This window comes from Crotalus tigris, unplaced genomic scaffold (genome assembly GCF_016545835.1).
Source record: "Crotalus tigris isolate CLP2741 ecotype Arizona unplaced genomic scaffold, ASM1654583v1 scf7180000019007.31208882:3723066, whole genome shotgun sequence".
Taxonomy (NCBI): domain Eukaryota; kingdom Metazoa; phylum Chordata; class Lepidosauria; order Squamata; family Viperidae; genus Crotalus; species Crotalus tigris.
This window is the reverse complement of record NW_024097321.1, coordinates 3,065,665-3,082,250: the sequence shown is the minus strand read 5'-3', so window position 1 is coordinate 3,082,250 and position 16,586 is coordinate 3,065,665. Positions and strand designations below refer to the sequence as shown.

General features: G+C 41.7%; 1 protein-coding gene across 3 annotated transcripts; it reads left to right on the top strand.

Moving 5' to 3' along the window:
• The first annotated feature begins 6,061 nt into the window (after positions 1-6,061).
• On the top strand, positions 6,062-15,666 carry SOD2 (superoxide dismutase 2). 3 transcript variants are annotated; one of them, XM_039358297.1, is made up of 5 exons: positions 6,062-6,221; positions 8,879-9,081; positions 10,977-11,093; positions 13,241-13,420; positions 14,851-15,666. In XM_039358297.1, exons 1-5 carry the CDS (start codon positions 6,187-6,189, stop codon positions 14,991-14,993), a joined length of 678 nt encoding a protein of 225 aa, XP_039214231.1. In that variant the 5' UTR covers positions 6,062-6,186; the 3' UTR covers positions 14,994-15,666. The 3 variants fall into 3 exon arrangements, with proteins under 3 accessions (XP_039214231.1, XP_039214232.1, XP_039214233.1); XM_039358298.1 differs by lacking the exon at positions 6,062-6,221 and adding an exon at positions 6,300-6,486; XM_039358299.1 differs by lacking the exon at positions 6,062-6,221 and adding an exon at positions 6,593-6,923.
• The last annotated feature ends 920 nt before the right edge of the window (positions 15,667-16,586 follow it).

Below are 16,586 nucleotides of genomic sequence, written 5' to 3'. Positions count from 1 at the left end.
TGCACCTCTCTTTCATACATTTCTGCAAGTCCTCTTTATTGAAAATTGAATTTCTAAACCTGAGGTTCTTCTTTAAGCCTATATCATATTTGGACTGGTTACCTAGAATAACTTGTGTCACAGTAAACTTCCTATTCAGTTTAATAAAAATTGTAGGAAAAAGATTATCTCAAGATAGTTTGAATCTACCTGTCAAATTGATTTATGCTTCAATGTGACAGTAGTCAAGTTGTCTATATACTGCACTTAACAATGTCTTACACATCTTGCAGAGGATACACATCTTGAGACTTGTGTATTCCTCTGCATGTAAGGCTAGTCTATAAATTTAGCTTATTATAGCCTTGTCATGGATAGTAAATTATAACCATTACAGTATAAATATATAGTATAAATATATAAAAAGCATTATGGATCATTAAAAACCATTAGATAGAGCCATGTTGATATACAGTAGTAGTTAAGGCACCAGTCTAGAATCTAGACTGAGCTCTAGTTCTGTTAGGCACAAAATCATTTGGGTGACTTTGGGCCAATCCCTCCCTCAATTTAGGAAAATAGGAAGCCACTTCTGAAATCTTACCAATTTTGCAGGGACTTACCTAGGCAGTTGCCAGACATCAACACTGATTTGAAGGCACACAAAAAAACCCTATTATTGTATGGTATGATAAATTATATGGTAAATTAGGGATAGAAGTTACAATTTTGATGTATTTAATATAAACTCGCATCATTCTAATGCAAAATTGTACTTTAAAAGCATCAATAATTAGTATTTGGGGAGTCTTAAGTTGTCAAATAACTTTATATAAATAATACATTTGCTTTTAATCTTAATGGTATTTGCATAATGTAGTCCAGACCAGGGTTTTTCTGAATGTTCAAGAGAAGTTTCTAGGGGAACATGATGGGATCTGTGAGAGACAAAGGGCAAAAATGTTCACTTAACAAAAGGGCATCCATAACAATTTTTCTAGGATACTGTGAGAAGGAGAAAGCATATCGGAATATTCAGAAACCTTCTCCTAGGGGGGAAGGTGGTGTTGAGAGATGGGCAACAGGGCTTCCAGTTAATTATTTTAATAGGCTCTTCTAAAAAAGTTTGAAAACCCCTGGTATAACTGATCTTGCATTCTGTTTCTTAACATCTTGGAAAATCAGCAAAGTATGGGTAAGTCTGAAAACTTATTTTCTTAAATACTTGTGATCTCAACTCCCAGTATGGCACTCTACATTCCTGTAGATCAGACGTCAAACACAAGGCCTGAGGGCCGGATGCGGCCCGCGATGTGGTTTCATGTGGCCCATGAAGCTATCCTGGAAACTGAGGAAATGGCCCTTGCTGCCTTGGCCCCGGCCCAGGCCGCCCATGAGCCAACGTACAATTTTGTGGTGGCCAACTATGCTGAAACGCATTTAGTCTTAGCTCCACAAGGCTGTCTGGAAACAGCAAGGGACCGGCCCCTGCCGCGTTGGCCCTGCCCCCTGGATGCATGCTGGGGAGGTGTCACCCTTTGTGAGGAATGAAGAAATGCATCATTGCCTGGAAGTGGCCAGCAAATGGCCATCACCTACTTGACATATCCAGCTTAATGGGCTCCGGGGAAAGGGTTTCAGCAGGCAGTGGCACACTGTCCTCACAGCGCCAAGAGCTGAGCTGGGTGTCGCAAATTCAAAAAGAAGCATGCCGCCGCTCACCCCCTAGCCTGCCCAATTTCGGCAGGCAGCAAGGTGCAAAGCTGGCGAGCTTCGCACTGCCCGGCTCAGCCTCTCGGCACTGTGAGAAGAGCACCCCACTGCCTGCCGAAACCGGGCAGGCTGGGGGCTGGGTGGCACCGCGCTTTTCGGATTCGCACTGCCTGGCTCAGCCTCAGCACTGTGAGGAGAGCGCCTCGTTGCCAGCTGAAACCAGGCAAACTGGGGGCTGAATGGCATTGCACAGGTAACGTTGACTCTCACGTTGCTCATGGCGTCCCCTCCCCCAAAGCCCAGCAAGTATATGTGAAGTAGGCGAGGGCCATGTGCTGGCCACTTCCAGGTGATGGTGCATTTCTTCATTCCTCACAAAGGGTGACACCTCCCCAGCTGCATTTCTTGCCTGTTTTTCTCCCTCCCTCATCTCAAATATTTTCCCACCACTCTGTTCTTGGAAGGAAGGAAGGAAGGAAGGAAGGAAGGAAGGAAGGAAGGAAGGAAGGAAGGAAGGGAGGGAGGGAGGGAGGGAGGGAGGGAGAGGGAAGATCTAAAGGAAGTCCTGCCTTAGTCCTGCCCTGCTGCCCTTTCACCATCCCCTTGCCTCCTCTTGGCCTCTCCTGGGGGTCTCCCATCTTATTGCTAAGGAAGCTTTGGATACAAAGCCGGGCCTCCTCCCATGTAGATGGAGTGGGCCTGCCTCTGACTTTGTCCTCGTACCTATCATGAGCAACCTGGGTAAGGAGAGCAAGCACAGCAGCAGCAGCCTTGAGGAGGTAAGTGCAGCTGGGCACGCCCTTGGGATAGTGGGGCTGGGCTTAGTGCCATGGGTGCTCAAGAGCCAGGCTGGGCGTTTGACCTCTGCTGCCCAGGGCTTTGGGAAGCCCACAGCACCATCCACCCCCCCCCCGGCATGGCCTGAGAGGAACAGTGAGGCTCTTCCAGTGGACCATGCCTTGGCACTTGCCCCGGTCCCACTACCTTCTGCCAGAGACCCTTAGATCTGTCCCACTCCTGCCCACGCCCCCCCAGGCACCCTTGAAGCAAACGATGTAGAGCTGGCCGTGCCCACCCAGTAGGCTACACCCACTCCAGCCACGTCCACCCAGTAGACCAGGCCCACCCTGGCCACATCCACCTGGCCCCGAGGACAATCGCAACGCTGATGCGGTCCTCAATGAAACTGAGTTTGACACCCCTGCTGTAGATCCATCCGCAACTTAGATGCTTACCAGGCTTCCTGACCTATCTTTTCTTCCCCCCCAAAAGTTCTTTTCAATTAAAAATGTATATAGAAAACAAACAAGTTGCAAAACAGTAGCCCGAAGATGGGAACACCCAAAGGCATTCTGAGAAAATTAAATGGTGGAGCTATAACCAAGCAGCTGGTTTGAAAGATGGATGCCTGGTTTGAAGTGAAAAAATAATTATGCTAAGCAATCACATCATAAGAAGCTAAAGCAGCGGTTCTCAACCTATGGGTCGCGACCCCATTTGGGGTCAATCGACCATTTCATGGGGGTCGCCAAGCAAGGCTGTCCGCCATTTTTATCCCCTTTTCCGGCGGGTGCCTTACCTCCCTTGGGCTGGGCCAGCTGGTAGCCCAGCCGGTGGTCGGCCTGCTCCGTCTCTGCCGCTTGCCAGCTACGCTTCGGCCGGTGCAGGGGGCGGCACCACGCATGCGCGATGGTTCCGGGCAGGGAAAGTCCTCGACTTACGACCATTTAGTCCTCGACTTACAACCGGTTTAGTCCTTGACTTACGACCGGTTGGGGGTCGCGGCATTAAAAAGGTTGAGAACCACTGAGCTAAAGGGACTGGTGGAAAGGGACTTTGCCATTTTGATTTTTGGCAAATCCATGTAACTACTACTATCATGATAGCTCATGTCATGATTTCAAAATTGTAGCTGTTTTCCACCATTAGAGGCACCTGGCTTAGAGAAAGCCACCAGAAAGACAAAAAGCAGGAAAACTTTAGGGAGATGTTTGTGATTTGAAAACAGCATGCAGTCATTTATAAATGTATTTATTTTTAAAAGGCTATTAGACTAATGAGCAAATATCAAGTAATTGTAACTTACCATAATATTGTTTTGCTATTGAATTTCCCATAAGCTCATTTAATTGGTTGGTCTAAACACAGTTTTTTCAAGTGGAGTCACGAGCAAATTTGAGAGCCATCACACTCTCTCTGTCTAGACAGCCAGCTTTTGTCTTGTCCAGGCAGAACTAGAGCAGAGGCTGGCAACAATTATGCTGTGCATTGCAAACCAGGCTTGTACACCCAATACAAATCACAGTCAGAATATGCTGCCAAGGGCAACTTCAACATTTACTGTGTCCGTGCTCTCTTGCTTTGGATATGTCTTCATGTATAGGTCACTTACCTGACCCCAGCCACATTAGCTGCCCTCACACAACCTATTTGGGCTTTCTACTCTGCTTGAAGCCTGCTGTGTTTGTATATCCAGTGGTGTTTCTCTGCACATCACAGGCAAAGATAGGGAGGCAGCAGGGTGGATGAAGTGAGATTGGTATTGCTTAGGACTTTGTGTTGCATGGCTGCTATCACAGAAGACAGGAGGCTGGCTGCTTCTGTGATAGAGTGCAAAGCTAAGAAGCAGCAACAGCATCTCAGCAAATCCTAGCAATTTGGCTAGGAGACCAGATGGTTTCTAAGGAGAGAGAAGATGGAATGATATCCTTGTTCAGGGAACAGAAGGAAGGCTGAACTTGTGTGGCCTCTGCCCGTTGCATTCTACTATGTCAACCAAAGTACTCTAGCAAATCTGCTGTATTGCACACAGAAGTCTCCCTCCTGCAATAGATCTTCCTTATCTATCTCCCATGAACTTGTAGAAAGCCATAGACATGATTTTTCAAAATTCTGACACAGGAACTATATCAATATTGTTTCACTTAAGCTTGTGGAGTTTGTTTCATCACCTGGCATCAAAGAGTGCTGGCATCAAATCTGAAAGCCTGATTGTGTTTTTCTTTCCCTGTCTCCTATACCCCAACAAATTATTATCACTCTTCTCCTATTTCCTAGACTTAAAGCATGCTTCCGGTTTTATAACCATTTCTGCATATTTCCTCCAAGGTCATTCATGTGGTTCATATTGTACAGAATTGCACTTAGATGTGGACCCTTGTAAAGCAATGGCCCTCTTCCTGGTGCTAAATTACCATCCTGCACACAAGGGTCCCTGTGTTTACCCCATACTAATCATTTTCTCCGCACTACAGTCCTAAAAAATGGGGAAGGCCAAGAATTTGAGCCAGTCCCTATTTTTGCCATGTTGACAGATCAGAGCTGGACCAGCTGAAAGGATCTAGAACTCAGGTTCAGAAATAAACATGACGCTAATTTCTGTTATTATCTCTGTGGGGTGGAAGTGAGCTCATTTTAGTAACATCTGTGCAGCAAAGGTAACATGAATAAGCTTCTAATGTAATATGAAATAGTTCCTCTAGACACTGGACAGTTTTGTTACATTCTCATTATTTGTCAGGATGAAAGTAGTCAGTTATTCCATGGGTCGGGTACAGTTGCTCTAGTCCAGGGCTCTCCAAATTGGCAACTATAATATTTGTGGACTTCAAGTCCCAGAATTCTCCAGCTGGCTTATAGTTGCCAAGTTTGGACAGCCTTGCTCTAGGCCAGATCACAAACCATTCGGTTATAGCAGGTAGGCTGCCGACGGAGTGCGAAGTTTTACTTTCTCCAGCACAAGTTGCATTGCCACAACAAGCTATACGTGGTTATCTGAAAAGGGCTAGTACAGTGTTTCTTAACTTTAATAACTTTAAGACAAGTAAACTTCAATTCCCACAATTCCTAGGCTAGCTTGGTGGCTGAGGAATTCTGGGAGCCGAAGTCCATATATCCTAAAGTTTCCAAGGTTTAGAAACAAGGGCCTAGTAAACTGTGTTCATAGCTTGCTGCGCCACAAGCAAAGAAACTCTTTTGCCTTGACGACGGCTGCAAATAGCGAGCGACTGCTGGACGGCAGCAAAGAAACCCGCAACACTTCGATGTCGTTTCATGACTGTCCAAAAGTCGGCCGCCTAGTACTGTATACCTTTACTTCAGTGCATTGTCTGAACACAGCCAATGCATCTGCGACGAGAAGGCATCAAAACGGGCTATTAGTTGTAAAATAAAAATGAATAAATGCCCGAACAAATATTTGGGGGGGGGGGGAAACAACCAAGTCGGTGGAGGAGAAAAAAGTCGGCCATCCCCATCCCCAATTTCTTCCAGGATACCGCTTCCGCCTCTAGCGGCTCCCGTTATAGGCCTGATGAGATGCCCTCCGCCGAACACCAAGGGAAGGGAGGGGCGGAGTTGCGCAGGCGCCATAGTGAAGGAAAGCGCAGGGCTTGCAGTTCTCCAAGAGTAGCGCGCACGAGACGTCGTCCCCGCGCGGAGCGTTTTTTTTTTTTTTTGCGCCGTTCTTGCTGTCTTGCGAACTAAGCGGCCGTCATGCTCTGTCGCTTGGCTGTTGTGGCCGGCCGCAGGTGAGAACCTGGCGGGGTCTGAAAGCCCTTGAGTTCCCGTCCAAGGACATAATGAGAGGCAGGAGATTAGGAATGGCAGGACGCGAGGGCACGAAAAGGCGGCCTGCTTGGGAGGAGGAGGAGGAGGAGAAGAGCGCTGCTGGAAGGACGCTGGGATTCGGTCGAAGGCGGCTGACCCAGGCTAGTGCCCTTCATTAGAGTGGCAGGCTTGCCCTTATCGTCCCATTGAAGGCCAGTATAACTGGAAGAGTCTGCATTGGGCAAAGTACGAGGCTACCCGTTACGTTTTTGCATGTAACTTTAATTCTGTGTCTAAACGAACTGTGCAACTTACTGTTATTTGCCACTGGCAGGGTCAGTACGATAATGAAACGCTTTACAATAATTTTGGAACCGACTTCGGCTATTGCACAGTAGTCTTGTTAGGTAAATTCATGTCATTGACCAAGTCATTGATTCCTCCCTCTATAAATGGGAGTTTATTTATTAAATTTGAAGGCCACCCATCTCACTGTTACGGATGGCAACTCTTGATGGCTTATAGAGTAAATAAAAAGTAAAGATCGCACAAAACACTTAAAATTAGGAAGATTAAACTAAAAATCAAGAGGACAAGCAACACGGAGGTGGGGTCTTCCCTTTACCTCACCTCCAGCCTGGAACGCCCCTATTGGGACCCCAGACCAACTAGCAAATAGATAGGTTAGTGCTCTTTGATTATGTGCCATTGAATATCAATTTCCATGAACATGCTCTTGTTTAATACTTGCTTTTTGGAAGTCCCACCTGCAGAGTTAAAAGGAGTTTTTTGCATGTGCTGTCATCTGGTGATACTTTGGATTTGGAGGCCAAGTATAATAACCCCGTGTTGACAAAGTTTTTCTAGCACTTTTCTCTTTGATAGCTTATTAGTAAATGTTACATATATTCTTATACAAAAGAGAAACAAAAACAATTACTGCATTTTATAGCTTAACTTTGGTGCCACTTTTTAATGTTTGTGGATATATGTATGTATTATGTTGTTTTATTATTGATGTTGTTTTAAGTCTTGGTTGGGAGCTGCCCAGAGTTTGATATAACATAGGCAACTGTATAAATGTTGAAAGAAACAAAAAGAATGAATAAATGAATTTGGGTATGGGATGGCAAGAGCCTTATTTATTGGTTAAAAACATAATTTTGACTAGGAGCATGAAAGAAATCCAATATCAACCTTAATGAAAAATAAGTCAGACTTTTATTTTTGACAGTAATAAGTGATAGTGCTTAGTGTTCCCAATCCATCATGTGCACAATACAGTCCATATTTGCAAAAACATTTAAAGAATAAAACAAATATTAGATGTAGTTCAATTTGAAAGAAATGTGTATCAGAATGTAGAAGATATGAAGGAATCTCCCTTGGAGAGGAGGGTATGTCTTACACCAATGATGGCGAACCTTTTAGAGACCGAATACCCAAACTGCAACCCAAAATCCACTTATGCATTGTCGGGTGCCAAGTGGGTGTGGCCCATTGGGTGGATGTGGCTGCGGTGGTAACAGCAGATTGGGTGGGACTAAAAAGTTCAATCAATCGATTAATTCCAACTTTGCAAGATCTTTTTTTTCCCTGCGAGAAGTTGAAATTGACTGATTGAACCTTTTTTTTTTTGTACACAGTGGCGGAGGCCTAAAGCGAAAAGGTTTTATAAAACCCAGCTGAAGGCCTAGCACTGGGGCGACAGCACACATGCCCACAGAGAGGGCTCTGAGTGCCGCCTCTGGCACCCGTGCCATAGGTTCGCCATCACTGTCTTACACACTTGGTAAAATTAAAAGAAGCAGTTGTAGACAAAGGAATTCAGGTAGTCCTCAACTTACGTTTGTTTAGCGACCATTCGACATTACAGCAGCGCTGGAAAAAGTGACTTATGACTGGTTTTTACACTTAGGATCATTGCAGCATCCTTGTATTATGTGGCAACTGGCATGTATTTAATAACAATTGCAGTGTCCCAGGGTCATGTGATCATCTTTTGTGACCTTGACAAGCAATGGGGAAGCCAGATTCACTTAATAACCATGTTACTGACTTAACAACTGCAATGATTCTCTTCACAGCTGTGCAAGAAAGGTTGTAACGTGGGACAAAACGCACTTAACTCTCTCTTAGTAATGGAAATTTTGTGTTTGATTGTAAGTTGTAAATCGAGGACTACCTGTAAATAAGAAACTACTGGACTGATATCTACAAATGGCTGTGGATATTGCTGCAAGAGGGTGGGAACTCTTGGAGGCTAGCTTGGAGATCAGTTTTTGCTTGTTGAATTTAATGCTATTGTTATACTTTCAGAGAACAGTTACCTCTTTCCCATACCTCATCTCTCTCTCAGATCTGAGTGTAAAACGATCAAACAAATTAATTGTGTGATATTAACATAAACCATACTTAGACTGATCCCTCCTGTATCTCTGTCATTGTCCTGGGGTAGGTTTTGTTTTTCTTCAATTCACCGGTAAATGGAAGTAATGATGATATGGATAGTTTTGGCAATAAGTAATAGCTGATGATGACAATTTTAACAGCTAAATGTATTAAGTGACAGCAAGAAAAATCCTATAAAGTGAAAATCAAAGCGTTTTTATTATATAATTTATTTATTGTCTTCCAGAAATAACACTGTGCTGATTACGTCTCTTGGTTGTCTGGCCTCCAGAAAAAAACACACTCTCCCTGACTTGCCCTATGATTATGGTGCTTTGCAGCCACATATTAATGCAGAAATTATGCAGCTTCACCACAGCAAACATCATGCTGCATATGTAAATAATCTGAATATTGCTGAAGAAAAATACAAAGAGGCTTTGACAAAAGGTATTGGGAATAATATATCATTGTAAAACTTTCTGATTTGATTCCTGCTAAAACTGACTGTTTATGACTGTTCTATGTGCATTTGTTTCTCCTGTGCTAAGAATAAAAATTATTCAGGATAAAAGCCATCTTCTTTGGGTTGTCAGTGAGTCAGAGAGCTAGTGAATGTAGTGAATAAAATTATATTTAATCTTAGGAGATTCCAGGTTTAGATTACCACTCAAACATTGAGCTTAGAGTTTAGTCTAAAGCCATTTCATAATTTTGTTGTAGGGATGAAATGAGTGGAGATTTCCCACACAAACTCCCTTGAATTCTTAGATGAAAACATGGGATACAAATGCAGTAATTGTGTTCCTTCTTCTCTTACCCAACTGGAGTGCTGTGGGGGCCATTGTAGAGTCCAGGATCCACATGTCAAATCTGAGTTTAAAATACTGAGATAAACAATAATGAAACTAAGGATTTGTAATGCAGAATGAATCTGTTAAAAAGAAGGCATTGTGTCATATCAATTAGCATTTGATACATTTGGATTATGAAGAAATCACAGTTGTAATTTGTTCTCCCCTTGGCTGATTAGCACAAGTAAGCAGAAGAGGCCATTTGATGTTTGTGCCTTCCACCATCATCAGGTTGCAAACTAATGTAGTCGTATCAGTGGAGTTAGCTAAACATATATATGATTGCCTTCATGTTATTGAAGATTGTGTTGACAGAGCTCTTTTTGGGTTGTAGTCTATGTTATTTGGTTTATTACATTTTCAAAAGTATTTGTTGTGAATGTTTTATTGCAGAGCTCCCCAACCTTTCTGGCTTGGCGGCCCAGAAGGAAAGGGAGCAGCAGCGAAATGTGTGTGCACGTGGCCCCGTGTGCATAAGCGGGCCACTGGTGCCTGTGTGATGCTGGTGGCGGTGCTAGCATCTCCGCGCATGTGCAAATGGGGCTGCTAGCGGCCACACAGCAGTGCTATTGTGAGTTGGGGGGACTCGCCAGCTATTCCCGGGGCCCAGTGGCCAAGAGGCCACGGTCCAATACCAGGCTGCGGACCATAGGTTGGGGACCCCTGGTTTATTGAATATATAGTAACTCTCAATCCTAGCTATTTGGAAAACAACTTAAGTTTATAAGTTTGTTTCTAGGGTACCAGCATACTACTTCATGAGGACTATGTATGATGTTTCTCAACAATTGCTCCCAAAAGCTTTACAGATAGAATAAGGAGAAAAAAATAAAGTCCCTAAGAGTTTAATAATTAAACTGGAACAGAAATGCTTTTAGTTGTTGGTTCCAAGAAAAATAAATATAGTTATCTACAATCTTTATTCACAGGATCTAGCCAAGCATTATTCTTGGTGTGCGGTCTAGAGATGAATCAAGAGTCTTATTCAAACTGCATGAAACAAAATAAAAATCAATTTGCATAAATCTAGTTTATATTTTCATCCAATGTATTTCAAGTTGCATTTTGTGTTTCATCAGAATAAAATTTGATTAGTCAGATTTCTTTTTTATCAAAGAAGCTTTCAGTATAATACTTTTTCCTTCTCAGCATTATTTCCATTTTCATTTCTAATTAATGAAACATTCAAGAAAAAAAAGGCTGGGAAAGCAAGTTTTTTTTCCCTTTCCCATAATTCACATGTGGGTCAGGAAGCAGCAATTCCTTGAAACTGATATGAAGAGGCATGGATTTGGAGTATTGGATTTGGAGTATTGGAACCCAGAGCTAAAGGGAGCCAGATTAAGTTCCTAATGTTTTAGAGATTTTGCTGAACTGAATGTTTTAACTAGGATGTGCATGACAGTACTTGAATACTGGAAGGAATTTGCATAAGATGTTTTGTGTTAGGCCTTAGTAGTTCTGCTTTTTCTCTATTCTTTCCATCTTCAGGGGATGTAACGGCCCAGGTATCTCTTCAGCCGGCTTTGAAGTTCAATGGGGGAGGTCATATTAATCATAGTATCTTTTGGACAAATCTTTCTCCTAAAGGTGGAGGAGAGCCAAAAGGTTTGTATTTGAACTGGTTTATAATAACTTTTAGTAATGTTGATACAGGCTTGGGTAAATGTTGGGTTTATTTTAGAAATTTTACTTAAGTTTTAAATAAAACAAATTGGGGTCTTTATCAGTGGCAAATGAAAGTCAGATCTGAACACTTGATCTGCATTGCTCCAAAATGCTTATTAATATACAACCCAATATTTGCAGTGTGGGTGTCCACGGGGAGGATCAACAATAGAAAAAGGGCAGATAGGCCAGATAATTAAAGTCCTGCCCCTTTTTATATGCATATAGTGGGTAAAAAGGGGGCACAATGGTTCAGTGGTTAAAGACACTGAGCTTATCAGCTGGAAAACTGACAGCCTGAGTTCAAGACTGAGTGCCATGTGATGGGGTGAGCTCCCGTTACTTGCCCCAGGTCAGGGGTAGGCAAGCTCGGCTCTTTTATGACTCATGGACTTCAACTCCAAGAATTTAGCATACCTGACTCAGGAATTCTGGGAGTTGAAGTCCATGAGTCATAAAAGAGCCGAGCTTGCCTACCCCTGCCCCAGGTCCTGCCAATACAGCAGTTCGAAAGCATGCAAATGCGTGTAGATAAATAGATATCACTTTGGTGGGAAGGTAACAGCGTTCCGTGCATCTCGGTGTATAGTCATGCTGGCCACATGACCACAGAAGTGTCTTCAAACAACGCTGGCTCCCTTGGCCACCCCCTAGAGTCAAATAGGCTGGACAGGGAAAACCTTTATAGTGTTTGCAACACATGTTTAAAAAGTGGGACTCCTGCCATTTTGATAGTGTTGAACTCCTATCAATACCCCTGTTTGCAGCCTTGACACAATAGCAATAGCACTTAGACTTCTATACCACTTCATAGTGCTTTACAGCCCTTTCTAAGCGGTTTACAGAATCAGCAATCAATAATCTGGGTCCTCATTTTATCTACCTTGCAAGGATGGAAGGCTGAGTCAACACTGAGCCATCAGGATCAAAGGACTCTAACTCCTGGCAATGTAAGCAGAGTTAGCCTGCAGTACTGCATTCTAATCACTGCGCCACCACGGCTCTATGGACAACAATAATGTCTGGCACGAAAAATACCGTGTTTCCCTGAAAATAAGACCGGGTCTTATTTTATTTGCCTCCAAAATAGGCATCCGGCCTTATTTTCAGGGGATGTCTTACTTACCTCCGACACTGACAGCCCAACCAGCAGGTCCACTTCTTTTGTGGCTGAAGGAGCAGCTTCATTCTGCAGCTGCATTCTGGCCTGCATTTTGTAGTCAGGCCTTTCTGGAAGGCCTGTGCAGCCAAGAACCGAGCTATGGATTGAATCCATAGCTCGGTCCTCGACTGCAGAAATCTTGTAGAACCAAGTTATGGATTGAATCCATAGCTCAGTTCTTGGCTGCAGAGGAATTCCGGAAAGGTCTGTGACTGAGAAATGCAGGCCTGGCTGCAGAAGACACCACAGAAGAAGTGGGCCGGCGAGGAGAGGACTGGCTGCAAGGTAAGTGGGTGTGGGGCGCATGGGGCAGCTCCACTCCCCCACCTCCGTCTTAGCTTGATTTTTAAGTGTGCCTCACGCCAAAACTAGGGCTTATTTTTGCAATAGGGCTTATGTTAGGCCCATCCCTAAAAATCAAGACAGGGCTTATTTTTGGAGTAGGCCTTATTTTCGGGGAAATATGGCAATAATACACACACACAAACACACCTTAATTCTACATACAGAAATTAGGTGGACTGGAAATTGTTTACAAACAGATAAATACCTTATTCTTCGTTGCACTTGAGAGCAGCAGTGTACATAAGTGGTGCAATCTAGAATAGGTAGTAGAAAAGTTCTGTCTTCCACCTTTACAGTATCCATGTTCCCAGGGTCTACTGACAAAGGGATCTCTTCATGTTACTAATAGTAGAGCTAGTTTTACAACATCTGCAGATTCTTGAATTGATGGGAAGAGCATAACAAAATATGTAATTTTTTTAGACTGCTTCTATTTTCTTCATGTTAGTTAAGATTATGTTGATTTCTTATTTACACCACCTCTCTTTATTTCAGAATTAATCTGAAATAGTTCTTTGGGCTACTTGATGAAAAAAATGATGTGCTATGTAAATGTAAACTATTTATTTGTTGTTTTAAGGGGAGCTTTTGGAAGCCATTAAACGTGATTTTGGCTCATTTGCAAATTTTAAGGAGAAACTCACAGCTATTTCAGTTGGTGTCCAAGGCTCAGGCTGGGGATGGCTCGGTTTTAATAAAGAATCTAATAGACTCCAGATTGCTGCCTGTTCCAATCAGGACCCTCTCCAGGGAACCACAGGTGAGATTCTATAGGTGGAACTTGACTACATCTATTAAACTTTACATCTATTAAAGACCGTTTTTAGCTGCAGAAGGAATAAAGCAGTCATCACTTAGACTTATAAACTGCTCTATGGTACTTTACAGAGTCAGTATATTGTCCCCAACAGTCTGGATCCTCATTTTACCGATTTTGGAAGGATGGAAGGCTGAGTTAACCTTGAGCCCTTCAGGATCAAACTCGTGGCAGTGGGCAGAGTCACCCTGCAATATTGCATTCTAACCACTGCACCACCATGTCTCCAATATTGGTATTGACGATTCTGCTTTATGCTTCACTAGTGAATGCTTTTGCTTTACTAATGAGAAGAACTTCTAGTTTCTGACAGTCTCACTTGCATAGCAGTTTGGATAAGAAAACAAAAGAGTAAACCAGACATGAGCAGTGTATGTAGATTACAGGCTAGATTCACCAAAGCATATTTTTAGCCTTTCAGAAAGTTTCAGCAATAGGGTGTTCAGACATTGGTATGAAATAATAGCTATTGGTGGAAACACTTCCAAGCTGATCCTGTCTTTCCTCAAATCAGCCCTGCAGGTAAGAAATATCCCAGTCTCTCTTTCCAGCTTCTCATTTCCGTCTTGTGGCCAGCCACATAGAATTTGGGGAGGACAGTTTTCCTTGAACTAAGTTTTGTTTTGAATAAGAATATATTGAGAGGTATCTTCTTACCTCTGCATATGTGAGAGAAGCATTTGCTTTCTCTTTCTGTCTTAAGACAAAATGCCATTTTTACAACTCTCTAGGATTAACTCTTCTTTCTACACTTTTATAATTTATAGCTGTATTTAGAGGAACTCTACTGTTTCCTAGAGGAAGAAGATATAGTCGATCTTCGATTTACAACCACAATTGGGCCCAAAATCTCTGTTGCTAAATTTACCGTTAAGTAAATTTGCTCCATTTTACAAACTTTCTTATTAAGTGAATGACTGCGATTGTTAAGTTAGTAACACAGTTATTAAATCTGAATCTGGCTTCCCCATTGACTTTGCTTGTCAGAAAGATGATCACATGACCCTGGGACACCGCAGCTGTCATAAACATGAGTCAGTTGCCAAGTGTCTAAATTTTGATTACGTGACTATGGGGATGCTGCAACGGTTGTAAGTGTGAAATATGGTCATAAGCCACTTTTTTCAGTGCCATTGTAACTTTGGTTACTAAATGAACTGTTGTAAGTTGAGGACTACCTGTACTTCTTTCCAAGAGGCATGATGGTTGCGTAATGAGAGTAATTAAACCTGTCAGGAAATCAGTCTATTTTGAAAAGTATGCTTTATATTCCCTTGAAAGAAGCTAGTACTAATTGCGTGGCTGGGGGTATGTTTGTGGCAATAACTTGTTAAAGTTTGTAGTATTTTAGCAATATTTTTCTTCTTTTCTAGGACTTATTCCACTGTTGGGAATTGATGTATGGGAACATGCATATTATCTTCAGTATAAAAATGTTAGACCTGACTATCTCAAAGCTATCTGGAATGTGATCAACTGGGAAAATGTATCTTCAAGATATGCAGCTTGCAAATAATAGAACAGAAAATCTTATAGAAACAAGACCTATGTGTTCCTCAGATTATTTTCATAATATTTAGCAGTTCAATTGCTAATTGCACGTCACCAGAAAGTCTTCACTATCAAGCTAATTTGTACCTAATCGTGGTAAAATTAGGTTCTGAAAGTGCTACTTGTCTAATTTTCTGAAAGAATGTAAATTTCTAAAACTTTAAAATGGATTACAAATGAAATTTGTAATGTGAATTTGCAATGCTTTTGAATATTTTCTTGCAAATTGAGGAAGAGTTCAGGAAATAAAATTTAGAGAACATTTAATAAACTAGATTTCTTGAAAAGTTATGTACGACGAGCTTCGCAGTACTTGAGCAAGTTATACTGTTATACTCATGTTAATGATAAAAATTTGGCATGTTCATTATAGCAAAGATTCAAAAACTGTCAGTTGGTAAATATAGATCAGTTCATGAAATTTATGCTTCTGAAAGAGGGAAAATATAATATACCAAGTATATTATATAATGCAATATAATGTACCAAGTATACAGTATATGATAAATTGGTTGGATTAAGAGTGTACTTGCACTTTGTGTCTTCAAGTGAAATATATCCATTCATTGCTATGTCTACTATATATCTCACTATTGTATATGACGTTCCAAAAATAAAAGCACAAGTCATTAAATAAATATGTATAATGCTAATTAACCACTTTAAAATGAAAGAACCTTAGGATTAAAGGTGAAAACCACATGGGGATTGGTGTATTGAGTATGCCTGGGAAAAGGGTTGTTAACTTCAGAATGTCTCATCTCATATACTTTTAAGGAGCAAAATATAGAAAAAAGTGAAAATGAGAAAAATGTAGATTTATTTAGATACAAGGTAAACTGAATAGGTTTAAATTATAAAACATTGCATATAAATAAGATATTGAAAGTTGGTTGCAGAATACAATAGAATAAATAGAATGCCTGACAAAGGGTTCAGCTCTGAGCAGGGAACAAGCCAAGGATTTGTTTGTGTAAGGAATATTTTTGATGACATCAGTTGTGTTTGGGGACATGAATATGTGTGTATTTTTGTATGCAGACCATACTGTGTTGTTGGCTAAGAACGTAAATTTGCAGCATATGTTTAGGGTAGATAGTGCAATTAGTATGGATGTGAAATATATGAGATCAAAATAACTACATTTGGAATCAACAGATACAAGTTATATATAAACCACAAAACATTACAGCATGGAAATGATTCTGTATATCTTACAAGGATCTTAAAAACATTTCATCCATACCACTTAATGTTTCAGTGGCAGGGAGGGTATTCAGTTGTCTAGAACAGGGCTTTTCAACCTTTTCTCCGATTGTACCACTTTTAGGATAAGGCAATATTCGAGTACCACCAGTCGCCTAGCAAGGTGTCAAAAACTTGATGACCAAAAAAAGAAAAAAGTGATAAAGTACAGGCAGTCCTCGACTTACCACAGTTCATTTAATGACTGAAGTTACAACAGCACTGAAAAATGTTGACTTATGACCATTTTTCATACTTATATGACCGTTGCAGCATCCCCAGGGTCACGTGATTTACATTCGGATGCTTGGCA